Source organism: Orcinus orca, chromosome 5 (genome assembly GCF_937001465.1).
Source record: "Orcinus orca chromosome 5, mOrcOrc1.1, whole genome shotgun sequence".
Lineage (NCBI taxonomy): Eukaryota > Metazoa > Chordata > Mammalia > Artiodactyla > Delphinidae > Orcinus > Orcinus orca.
In genome coordinates, this window is record NC_064563.1 from 72,061,095 (window position 1) to 72,074,987 (window position 13,893).

At 35.8% G+C, this 13,893-nt stretch overlaps 1 protein-coding gene across 2 annotated transcripts in view; it reads left to right on the top strand.

Moving 5' to 3' along the window:
- Positions 1 to 12,964, top strand: part of IL1RAP (interleukin 1 receptor accessory protein) — a 124,856-nt gene extending 111,892 nt beyond the window's left edge. Inside the window, exons 9-11 of one of the 2 annotated variants that reach the window (XM_004278753.4) lie at positions 217 to 360; positions 1,675 to 1,818; positions 11,659 to 12,964. In XM_004278753.4, coding sequence (XP_004278801.1) covers positions 217 to 360; positions 1,675 to 1,818; positions 11,659 to 12,377 — 1,007 coding nt within the window. In that variant the 3' untranslated portion in view covers positions 12,378 to 12,964. Of the gene's footprint in view, positions 1 to 216; positions 361 to 1,674; positions 1,819 to 4,344; positions 7,629 to 11,658 lie in introns of those variants that run through there. The other variant, XM_033403709.2, reaches the window with a different exon arrangement.
- Positions 12,965 to 13,893: the final 929 nt, after the last annotated feature.

Genomic DNA, 13,893 nt, shown 5'->3' on the forward strand with positions numbered 1-13,893 from the left:
CACCTTCTATGCCAGTTTCTGGAAACAAAAAGATACATATGCCACAGTCTAGTATTAAAGCATAGTGCTTAACCTCTACCATGTTATCTTGTTCACACATGTAAGTCAGGTTCATGGCTCAGCTGCTTGGCGTAAACAGTTATTTACAGGATGATGGGTCACCGCAATCACCACGTACAAATCAGTTTGTTTCTTTGTTGTTCATTCCAATGCTAGCTCCAAGATACACAGTGGAACTGGCGTGTGGTTTTGGAGCCACAGTCCTACTGGTGGTGATTCTCATTGTTGTCTACCATGTTTACTGGCTAGAGATGGTCCTATTTTACCGGGCTCATTTTGGAACGGATGAAACCATTTTAGGTGAGTAATGAAAGTTTGTTGTAAATCTCCCTACTGTCATCTTTAGAAAACATGTTGGCTTGATAAAACCTAGGTTAATTGGAAGATGTAATTAGACTACCTTTTGTTTCAGCCCTTACTATTGAAAATCTTCCTAATGCATATTATTCTGCTTTCTTGGGTCAATATGTGATTTAGTTTAGATCAGCACTATTCAAATAGAAATATAATGCAAGTCACATACGTAATTTAATATTTTTCTAGTGGTCACATAAGGAAAAGTAAAAGTGAAAATAATTTTAATAATATATCTTATCTAATTTAATATATTCCAAATACTATCATTTTAGCTTGTAATTAATATTAAGTTAATAGAGATACTTTAGTCTTATTTTTGGTACTAAAAATCTTCAAAATTCAGTATGTATTGTATTTTACACATACAGCATATCTCAATTCAGACCAACTGCATTTCAAGGGCTCAATAACCACTTGTGGCTTGTGGCTACTGTACTGGACCCTGCATGTCCACACTCTTTGTAACCACAGGTGATCCATGTACCAGAAACATCACATGGGAGCTTACTAAAAGGAGAATCTAAAGCCTACTCTGAATCAGAAGCTATATTTCAACAGTATCCCGAAATGATTCATATATACACATTAAAGTTTAAGGAACACTGTTCTAGTGCATATGTGCCTGGTGACAAGAATGAAACATTTAACCTATAGATTCTTAGACCCATCCCATAAAGATTCTCATTGAGTGGGTTTGTGGAAGAGACACAGAACCTGTATTTTTAATGAGAGGTGATTTTTATAATTAGGCAATTTTGAGAAAGATTGATTCATTGAATCTAGGTATATTTTTAATTGTAGATATTTTCAGGTGTACATAATTTAGACAGTTTCTCAAGGTTTTGCTCAATTTATAATTCTAACATATTAGTGAGTGACATACTAGGACAGGAACTAGAAATTTTCTGCATGCTGTTATTGCCAGCACATATGACTGAGTATTTGCTTCCTGATTCTGTTAATTCATAGTTGAATGAGCCAAACCTCACTCATTCTCCACTACAAAATCTGAACTCAGTGACATGAGAGGAGAAGACACATCAGATGAAATTTTCAATTACACCTTAAAATAGTCATTTTGCCCGGAGACCTGTCACAGGTGGGAAATCATACTGAAATCTGTCAGCTAATTTATATAAGTAAAAAATGAAAATGTCAAATATTCAAAAGTTCGATTTCAGAAAAAAATGCAATACTATTGAGGAACATTCCTAATATATATTGGATCTGTGTTTTCTGTTTTTTAATTTTTGCTAGATGGGAAGGAATATGATATTTATGTATCCTATGCAAGGAATGCTGAAGAAGAAGAATTTGTATTACTGACCCTCCGTGGAGTCTTGGAGAATGAATTTGGATACAAGCTGTGCATCTTTGACCGAGACAGTCTGCCTGGGGGAAGTAGGTATTTCAGATAAATATAGGTGATGCTACACTTAAAGGCAGAGAAGATCCTTAGCTTTGGGTCATGTACAAGAGTCATGGTACAGCTCTATGTTGGCATCTTTGGACATTTAAATGTCCAATGCTTTGATGTAATAGACAGACTCTAGGAATAAATCTACCTTGTAAGGTGTAGACTATAAGTACAGTTTATGGTATTAAAATATTTTCCCAGGTAAGCTTTAAAAACTTAGTGTCAAAAAAGTGTAGATGCATGGTGGATTAGCGCTCTAAGTACCACAGCTTTAAACATTTTGTTTAGTCACATTTAGATTTTTAGAAGGTTTAGCTAATATGCATTAATCTGCCTCTAATTTTTTTGTAAAGACTGAGTTTAAACAAAACACTTTTATAAAGACTGAGGTTTACTCAATTTTACTAAAAATGAGGTGCAGAAGAGAGTGCATGGAATCCTTCTTTATATTACTTACTGATAGTAAGTAGAATGTTTCCCTGTGGCATTTGCTAATATCCTTTTCTTCACCCTTGTTTTCTGGCAAACCAGTGCTACTCAAATCCCCCCTTTCCTTGTGTCTGTTTCTTCGTTTCTATCAGATTACACATTTGAGATAAGCTTAACATTTTACAAAGGCCAGTATATTCTAATAGGTTTTTAAAAAGTTAGAAATGCTGAATGATTTTAAATAAAAGTATACCTCTAATTTTCAGATCCAAACAGTAACACATAAAGTGATTGATAGTACATTTGAGTCTGTTTTATAAATGCACTCCTAAGTAACACTCCTAAACCCATTGTTAAACTCCATACTGGTAAAAATGCATGTAATGTCTCTAATCTTTACAACAAACTAATTTATTTTCTCCCCCTAAAATCCTGTTTAATCACTTAACATGTTTTTTAAGGTTACATTGGTAATTAAGATAAAGAATAGACATTAATGTTTATTCTTATTTTGAATTAGCTGGATCACTTACTGTATCTCCCCATTCATCACCCAAAAGTCTATCAATGCTTCTGTTCTACAGCAGATGTCTCTTTCAGTATAATTTTGCCAGGAAATGGTGACTTGACTATATAGTTAAAGGATAAATTCCACTCATTTTAAGGCATAAAATCCTAAATAATTTATTTATCTATTTATTCATTCATACAGCCATTCAACAGATATTTACTACTGTGTGAAAAGTTATATAAAGATACATAGTAGAACAACAATGTAAGACCCTCCGGTAGGGATTGATAGTTCTTTGAAGAATTCAGGTTCTACATAATTACTCTTGCATCTTGCTTTTGACGGTTGATCCTTGTGGTCTTTTGCAGTCTCCCTGCTGTTCTCACTCAGTCCCCTTTGCCTCTGGGTTTCTCCCCCTGCTTACACACAGTCAGCCTCCAGGAATACTGCTTGGAGTAGGCAATTACTTATTCCTGGATTCTCCTCTAGGCTGCACATGCTATTTTAATTGCAAATCTTTCCCCACTGCCTCTGTACCTGCGAAGATTAAGGTGCAAAATGACGGCTTAGGGGAGTATTGTAAGCCATGAAATAGCTTTCCGTAACACTGGTGCATTCCCTGGAGTTGGCTTCTATCTGAACCCCAGGTAAAGGATTATTCAGTCCTTGATAAGCAACCTCAAGGAGATAGATTATTCCCAAGAATTTAGTGATAGGAACTAATCAGAGCCCTTGACAACAGAATAAAATTACACTGCACTTCCATTTTCCCTGCGTTTTCTTCTTCTTTTTGGACATGAAGAAAGCATTTGCCTGTTAGCGAAGGCACACACATCAGCTGGCAGCTGCCAAAACACATGGCTTCACAGTAATGATAGGAGTTTAAAGAGAAAGATTCAGGGACTAATTTAGACTCCAGAACAGAGCAGAATAGAAAGCTGAGCTGAGAATGTGTTACCAGCCAAAATGCCATTCAGTTGACTAGATTTTCTTAATTTCCTATTCCAATGACATAGTGATACTAGTCTGAGTCGGGGAGGTGTCTGGCAATAGAGAGAGAGTTTCAAAAAATGAAGAGTTCTACTCTTGCTGTCCTGTGTTAGTGAAAAATGAACTTCTATGACTTTGACTCTATAATGTATATTTTTTGAATGCTCACTGGCACTAGAGAGTTAATACATGGGTGTCTTTGGGGAGAAAGGGCTCAGGAGCTGATTTTGCTGGGCCACGACATGTAACACGGTTTGAAGAAATTGATTTCAGTACAACCCACTCATCCTTCACGTCCCGAATAATGCTCTTGAAGACCAAGGTCATAGAAATACATTTTGGCTTTAGGCTTGTTTAGAACTCTTTTGGGGTTGGAATATGTACATATAGATTCTGTTCCCCGGAGGAGAGTGACATTTTGTGAACAGAGTGATTGGGACTAAGGACTAAGTGTTCTTCGTAAAAAGTTTCACCTCAGTTCTCAGTCTGTTACCCTAATTTCTTTTCACTTGCTCCTCAAGCCCTGTACCTTGGGGGAGTTCTTGGCCAACACTAATCCCCATGGTGTTTTCTTTCCCAGTTGTCACAGACGAGACCTTGAGCTTCATTCAGAAAAGCAGACGCCTCCTGGTTGTCCTAAGCCCCAACTACGTGCTCCAGGGAACCCAAGCCCTCCTGGAGCTCAAGGCTGGCCTAGAAAACATGGCCTCTCGGGGCAACATCAACGTCATTTTAGTACAGTACAAAGCTGTGAAGGAAACGAAGGTGAAAGAGCTGAAGAGGGCTAAGACGGTGCTCACGGTCATTAAATGGAAAGGGGAGAAATCCAAATATCCGCAGGGCAGATTTTGGAAGCAGCTGCAGGTGGCCATGCCAGTGAAGAAAATTTCCAGGTGGTCTAGAAGTGGCGAGCAGGGTCTCTCCTATTCATCCTTGAAAAATGTATGAAAGGGCCAGTGAAAGGGGTAAAAATATCCAAGGGTACTCCAGGAAGGAAGAATTCCCCCTTCTTTATTCCCAATTGATTGCTTCATGGACAGAAAAAAATTCTATGGAAGCCTCCCCATAGAGATAAATTCAGGGTGACTGTAGGAAGAGCTGTTCTGCTTCCTCAGGCAATAGTAAGGCTTAGAATGCTAGTGCCACCTCCTGTCACCAGCGTCTGATGTCACTATGTTCTTTGCAAAGACCTGGTTGATGCGAATTTCCCCTTCTGCATCCTGCATTCCTGCCCCTACTCATCTCTATCCTCTCTCTCTCTCTTTTGAAATAATCTTAACATTATGGGGCAGCCTTTGCTGTGTATTTAAAGACCCCTTAAAGATGAGTCATCTGTTAACAGGGTCATTATGAGTTTCCAAGTGTAGTTTTCTTTTTCTTTTATTTTTACTCATCCATTAAAAAGGTAATCAGGGCCTAAATTTATTTTAGCTAAGGATAAAAACTCTTTTGCTCATTCAGCTGTATCAGACACCCTCATAGCAAGACTGACACCACTTAGGACGATACAAAGCAGAGTAACTGAAAATGTTCCTTAGACAGCAATTGGTTTAAAGGGCTTGCCTGAATTGTCTCCTACTATGCAACCCATGTCCTCTATCTCAGGTAATTGATACCATATTTGTCAACTTGAAAAATGTATAGTAATTTTTATTAAACTCCCGATTATCTGTAGGTTGACCCATACTTATCATTCCATCTCCCTACCTACTGCATCTTGTGTCAGTCATTGGGAGTTTGCAGGTGGTTCCTCACTTGGTTCAGTCAGATAGGAAGCTTCTCTTAATGGTGCTAATACCAAGTAAAATAACAGCAAAAAGCTTTTAGGGCCTTTTCTGTCTTATGAGAAAAGCACAGAACAGGGTGTTTGTCAATTTGTCTTTTAATCTCAACCTTGCTAATGTGAATATTAGGAAAGTCATTTCTCATTTGTTTCTGTCTCCCCATTGTAAAGTGTGAAAGTTAGACTTAGTGACCTTGAGAGTGCTTTTAGCATGAATATTCTAAGAGCATTAACTGGACCCCAAGCATTTTTCACATTTTATTCACTGGTACAGTTAATACACTCACTCCAAACAAGTCAGTCTGAATAGTCACTGTTAATGAAACATGTTTTAGTTTGTTTTAAGTAAAGTTTTACTGTTTTTAAGACTTGGAAAAGTGAAAACTAAGTCCAGAGTTTACAGAGTGGTGAATATCTATGTTACATATAGAGTTTTAAAAACATATGTATGTATATACACACAAGAATTATATATGTATATATATTGCATATATATATACACATGAATTACATATATATACATATATACATACATGAATTGTATATATTATATATATAAATATATATATATACATACTCACACTATATATACACATACAGACATATGACTTTAAATAGTCATTGGCACAATATTAAGAATTACTGGAACTCTTATCCAGTTTTTAAATTACCTTCTTTACTGTAATATTTTTGTGTCAGTGTTTTCTGTACATTAATATTTGTGAATTTACAGCTCACAGAGTGGTAGTTGTTGTTAGCTTTTGCTCTCCCTAAATTAGTATAAATAACTTACTACTGCCACAGTTGATCTGGGTGCAACGGAATCTCTTGTGCACAGAGCTTCCACGGTCACTGCTAAGCAGTAGTCAGCCCTCTGGCATTAACTGATCATTTACTATGTTCTGAGCACACACACTTAGAAGGTAAGCTATATTAATCTTAGTGCTCAACTACTGGAGAGATAAATCTCTATTTGGACTGTTAAGTAATACAGGAAAAGAAAATAAAAATACCTATAAATAAGACTGGGTATCCTATGAAAAATGAGAATTCATAATTTAAGGAGATCCTTATCTTAGTAGTATGAATGTTGATAAGCAATTCTAAAACTATCTACTACATTTGTGTCCTCCTGAGGTATTAAAGTCTATTTAATAAATCATTTTTCTACAGAGGAGTTAACGATTATTTTAAATTAAAAAAAACCTTCATGAATCATTGACCATAAGCCTATGGTATGGGGTCACTCTTGGATCTAACTTTTTTAGCCTTATTAATGCTTTACTTTATTAGAAACCACAATTACTCCTCTTATTAACCCTTCACTCACAAGACCAGAGGAGAGCTGACTTCAGATAAGATTTGAATATCAATTCTAGGATGAATTTTAGGTAAATGAAGGACAGCCCCATTACCAAGGGGCTGTTCTCTTTGCCAATGCTGCATTCTTTTTGCACTTTTGGATTTTATATTTACCCCAAATGCTGTTTGGTACCCCTAGAAACTTCTTGTCCTATTTATATTCCTGTATTTGGTACTGAAATTTTCCAAATGCTAAAATCTAAAGCAACTCAAATCTAAATGATATGTCTCATATTAAGATAATTTTGTTTCAAGATTTTTTTGTTTTATGTCCCAGAAGATGCCCAATACAGATTATCTGAGTGAGATGGAGAAACATAGTTTAGAGAACAAGAAGAAATCGCTCTCTAATGTTAAAAATAAAAGTATCTAATGTTAAAAAGAAAAACCTTAATGGTTTTAGATATATGATATAAAGACCTTCTGCACCCGTTAACAAAAAACCATGATATATAGAGTGTCTAATTACACAGTCATATAAAATTATTTAATATTTTTCTGCGTTGTAATTTAGATGATTCCCTAGGAGTCTAATAAACTAGGACTTCATTGTATTGGGGAACAAGAGCATTACTCCACTTGTTAATTATCTATTTTCTTTCCATAGGTTTTCATATATTATCTTTTTTATTTTATTCATAAACTTTTGTATTTTCCATTTTCCAATGATTTGTAAATTTGTTTATTTTAAAAATAAACCATTTATTTTAAGCTTTGAATTTTATTTTGTGCATGTGTTTTATGTCTTTATTTTCATGTTTGGGCATAAGAAATGAGAATACAAAAATTAATTATACACTTAGAAAAAGAAATGTTATGAGACATTAATTTTCTCTTTCTGAGAAAAATCTGAGAAAACCGGGAACTTCAACTCAAGAACATTTTTTTTACATGTGAGTAAATGAGTTACTTAATTAAAATGGGTTGATCTAGTATACCAGACATGTGTGTGTATGTGTGTGTGTGTGTATGTGTGTATGTATCTGTGTGTGTGTGTGTGTGGATTGAGAAAGAGAGAGAGAATCAGAGGGAGAGAGAGAGAGAGAAGGAGAGAGAGAGAGATGGGGAATAGAGACAGAGAATAACAGAGAGGCAGAGAGAGAGAGGAGAGAGTTTTAAAATAAAGACACAAGCCTATTCCTTTTTTGTTCAACTTGAAACTTGGGCAGTTTACAGTAATCTCTTACCTTTTATAGGTTTTAATACAACCCTAAGGCAGTTGCTTTGAAAGGAGATCAATTAACTAATGCTTTGCCGTTAGTTAATAGGTGATAATTGGAATCAAATATGCATTTCTATCACAAATTTCAAACAAATCAGTGATAAATATTTGGAAAGACATTTTCTTTTGAGTTAATATTAAGTCTGTAGTGACAGGAAAGATTTCTTGCTCTTTTAAAAAATATCTTATTCATTTATTCCAAGATTATTTATTGGATCTCTATAACTGAGCTGGTTAGCTTAGTAAAAATTTTCCTACTGAAGAATTTCCCAGCTTCAAACCAGTCTCCAAAGAGTAGACTTAAGATCAATGGATTCAAGTTACAAGAAAACAATTTCTACTCATTTAAGAAGCAACTGTAAAGCAAAGCTAAACAATAATGTATTTCACAGTCTTTGGAGATATTAGCCCCACCGCCATTACTAGAGATGTACAAGCAGAGATTTGATGGATATTATTGAGATTTTGTAAAGGGTTTTTTTGCACTGTATAAGTAATGATGATCCTGAAGTTGCTTCCAACTTTGAAAATGACTTACTGGAACACAGTGGTGACTATTTTCAGTATCAGCAGTTTCAATATCAATAGTTTGGATATGATGGCTACCTGGCTATTACTGACCCTATTAAAACTTTTAAGATGTATTTTTCAGTCACTCACTGAAGTTACTAAGTCTTTGACACAAGTAAACTTGCAGTATAACAGAAGAGACATGTTCAGCAACTTGTCTATTTCTCTGTTTCTACTCAAGGGATATGAGGTATTTTTAGCATGGGCTAACAGATTAAGTATTCCAGTAGTATTTTTTAAACTGAATAGACAGAATTTTAAAAATTAAAATACACATTTTAAGATGGTTCTGTAAAGTTACCATTAGAATCAATCATTAGTCTATACATTATTTTTATATGTTCTTTATGTATTATTTTTATTGTTATAAATAATATATAATATTGTTATTAACTATAATAATGTTGTTATTCAATTTTGTATTATTATTATTGAATAATAATTGAATCAAGGTGATTAATTCAAAAGTGCACCATGCACTAGATATTTACCTATAGGTATCAATGAATTGTCTAACAGTCCTACAATTCTGCTCTCATTATGTGCATTTTATAGATGGATGAACTCAAACTTTTATAGATATTACAATAAATGATTATACTATTAAGATAAAATATTAAGATAAATGGAGAAACCAATATTTGAATTCAGATTCATCTTCCAAATTAGGTGCCCCCATTTTTTTATCTGTACTTCAAGTTTTAAGAGAGAGAGAAAGAGGTTTGCTACTCTTTCATACACCAGTAAACTAGACAAAGAACAAATTTACAGCCCTAGTTTTCTTTTGGTTTTCTTTCTACTTTCAAGTTAATACCAAGGAGATTACAACTTTTACACGCCGGAGTGTTCTGGAACAGTGAAGAGCTCTAGATCAGAAACTGTGACTTCAAAACCAATTTAGTTACGACACCAGAAAACTGATCTTATCCATCTACAGCCACACCTCAGTTTTGTTTTGTTTTTTGAGCCAAACAGAATAAACGACCTAATTTAAGATGCCCTCGCCAAATAATACTCAGCATTAAAAAATAGTAATAATTAACATCCTCAAATATGAAGTTTGACAATATGGAAGATAATAAAATAGGCCATAAAGGAGGCAGTTTCCTTCAAAGTACTATGTGAATACCCCTAGGTATAGCCCAACCCTTATCTGAGAAGCATATCCTATATCCATTCCTCAATGTCTGGAATTCCACAATTCATATTTGGGGTTTTTTTTGGTTTTTTTTTAGCATTACCCTCTCTCAAATGCAAATCCTCCATTTTTAGGGTGAGGTACCAAAATTAAAAACAAACAAAAAAAGCCATAGGCTTTAAAGACAATTTTCTTGAGAGGATCTAAGACAATGTTTTATTTTCAACAGTGGTACCATCATTGGACAGAGCAAACATTTTTCTAAAGTGACTATTTTGAAGTGAAACACCCACACCCACACTCACTCACACTCCCCCCACACACAATTTGAGTGCACATGTTCCTTTTGTTGAAAAACTATCCATGTTATCTAAGGGTTATATCATATTTATCATGATACAGGAGAAACAGTAGAGTTCCTACCCTTACATTCTCAGATTTGTGAAAGGCAGCAACATAAAACTCTGAGTAGCACCAGAGAGGACAAAGGAGTTACCAAGACACACACACACACACACACACACACACACACACACACACACACACGCGAGCTTTGAAGATAAGTGAAAATTTAGATTTATCTTTTAAGAGTGCAACAAAAATTGTCTAAAACACTTAATGCTCTTGATAAAACCAGTCAAAAGTTCTTAAACATTGAGCATGTTTCATTTGATTTTCCTTCAAATTCATGTTAAGTTCATCAACTGGAAATAATAATCTTGTAAAGAGCACAGTTCCTTCATTCCCTGTCAAATTCATGATCCAATTCACTGAAAACTTCCAGCTTGTCTTCACAGGCTGAAAAGTTTCTCTGTCAGTGTTTTACCCCTGGCCTCAAAAGCATAGGTACTCAACCTCATGGTCTGTCCACAGTACCTGTTTTCAGAGTTGTCAATGGCTGCCATTTATAAATTTGGAATGCCTTTCCTTTAGAAAATCACATTGTTTAAGCTCCTAAGTCTCACAGTGAGTTAAGCACTCCATTTATCTCAAGAACTTTCCAGTGAGTTCTGTCCAAATTCACCTCAATAACTATTAGAATTGAATGCTTCATGCAAGGTCTCAACTTATTGCCTGATTTTTAACAGTCATTTTTGTCATCACTGTTGACCCTTTAATTGATTTCCAGGCCAATCCTTCACATATACACACAAGAAAAAAAGAAAGAGTATTTTGGTTGACAACATGGTCGATACTATGAACTGTCTGCTATATCCAAACATTTTAAGTAGCAAGAACTATAACTCTGTGGATCTTAGGAGGTAATAATGCCCTATTGACCTTTGCTGATAAGACTGTGTCTGGAGCATTATGTTCAGTCCTGTTCAGGGTACTATTTTTAGGAGACACTTATATATACTGAATATTATTAAGAGAAAAATTATAAAAGTGGGGAAGAGACTTGATACTGCATCATATGGAGAATAATATAAAATTCATGAAGTCATTTAATCTAGAGAAGAGAAGAAAATACAATGAGATCACAAGAATTATGAAATATTTCAGATATTTTAAAATGTCAGATCCAAGACCACTGGACAAAAGTGGAAGGAATTTCAAAACAATAAATTATTTACCAACGGAGCTGAAATTAGCTGCTTTTAGAGGTGGTTAATTCCTCATCCTTAAAGGTAGCAGATACTTTGCAACCATTGATAACAGTAGTGTAGATGAGATTCCTTACCTGGGTAGATTATTTAACACTTAGATCTTATATTCTCAAGTGTTCATTGCCTGTCCTTTGCAGGATTGTCAACAATGAACTGAAACCTATATAAGTTTTCACTAGGCATTGTCCTATCTTTCCATTTTCCTATAGATACAGTGGAAGCAGTTTTTGACTTCATTCAAAGGAGCCGGAGGATGATTGTTGTCCTGAGCCCAGATTATGTGACAGAAAAGAGCATCAGCATGCTGGAGTTCAAACTGGGTGTCATGTGTCAGAACTCCATTGCCACCAAGCTCATTGTGGTTGAGTATCGTCCCCTTGAGCATCCACACCCAAGCATCCTGCAGCTGAAAGAGTCTGTGTCTTTTGTGAGCTGGAAGGGAGAAAAGTCTAAACATTCTGGTTCTAAATTCTGGAAGGCCTTGCGATTGGCTCTTCCCCTGAGAAGTCTGAGTGCCAGCTCTGGCTGGAATGAGAGCTGCTCTTCCCAGTCTGACATCAGTCTGGACCACGTTCAAAGGAGGAGAAGTCGTTTGAAAGAGCCCCCAGAACTCCAGAGCTCAGAGAGGGCTGCAGATGCCTCTCCAGCTCCAGACACGATGTCCAAGCACAGAGGGAAGCCCTCTGCAGCCTGTCGCTGCTGTGTCACCTACTGTGAAGGAGAGAGTCAGCTTAGGAGCAAAAGCCGGGCAGAGATTCATACCCAGCCCCAGTGGGAGACACACCTCTGTAAGCCTGTTCCCCAAGAGTCAGAAACTCAATGGATACAAAATGGCACCAGATTGGAACCCCCTGCTCCCCAGATCTCTGCCCTTGCTCTTCACCATTTCACGGATTTATCCAACAACAATGACTTTTATATCCTATAATTACTGTGTGGTGGGGGGTGGCTGCTATTTCTACCAGCCCATTTTGTTTCATGAACCTATGGGAATAATTGACATTTTTATCATCTAATGGACTATCAGATTGTGTCCCCTTTATTGATTTTTAAAAACTATTTATTTCTAGGAGACAAAAGATCCGAAGGACCCGAATCCAGACTTATTGCCTCTAACGGCCTCAGAAGAGCACACTCTTCTTGGGCCCTAGAAGGTCAGTATGTGCAAGTTGCCTAAAGTCTGATCCTCTCTCTTGCCCAATGGTTTTCAATGGAGCAAAGAATTTTATTGTGTTTCCTCTGAGTTTGTTGACCAACCTCATGTTATAAGTCAGTCAGGTGTACTTGGGCTATGACACTTACAGGGTATGTGTATCTTGAGTGAGCATTATGGAAAGAAATTGGTTTTGATGGAAGCTGTAGAACTAAGCTCAACAGAAAACCTACAGCACATTTTCCCAGGAAGAACCAAATACTCCCACGCAGGGATACATGGTGTCCTCTGTCTCACTGTAAACTAGTGTTCTCTAAACTGCCTAAAGTTGTTAGCATCAATAAAGTTATATTTTTATGTGATTTCATTTGTACTAACAAATTTTTACCTCTCTCTCTCCCTTTTACCTTTTATGGCTTTTAAATTCATATCTGAAGAGAATTCCCTTTAAGGAAATTGAAATTTGGTTTGGGTACTAGGAAAACTGAGATGTCTCTTTAGTTTCTTTCTAATATGTATAAAAGTGATCCGAGAAAGACCAAAAGAGAGTAAGAAAATGTCTCAAAGGAAAAGGAGGTTTATACAAAAATATCATTATATTTTTAGAAATGACACCTGAAAAATTCAGTACCGTTAAGGGTTTAGGGTAGACTTTGGTATACCAATCCCTTCTTCTCATTCAGAATTCTGAGAATAGTCAATTCAAGTGCCTACAAGGATCAAAAGTAAGAAAAAAGAGAAAAGGGGGCCAGATATAAGTATAATACAATGCTCTCCATCTAGTACCCATGTGTATAGGGAAATAGGTATAGATAAGTATTTCTTTAAACATTTTAACACAATCATAAAAGGCACATGGCATTTGATTTCCAAGTCAGGGAGATAATAGAGATGATTAAGCCTGGAGGCAATTGAAGAGTATATATTTCTTTAAAAGGGAGCATCCTCTACTCAGCTCCACTAGATTGCTGTCACTGATTTAGCCCCAGTATTGGAAGATTGTCCAGTTTTTCAAAAGAATCTAAAAATCAAGATTTTTATGTAATCTGTCAATTATGGAATGACCTTTACTTAAAAAAAAAAGAAAAGAAAAGAAAAGAAAAAAGTAAAGAACCAACCAAAACACATGAACGTACATTTACCCAGAGAGCCACTAGTTTGTAATTTCAAAACGAAGGTATTCACCCAAAAAACATATGTCAAATGAAGATCCAAATAACCCTGGTGATTCTGAGACTGGAGAACACAGACTGGCCCTAAGGAAATAATGGAAGACATTTATTTCCTCCCC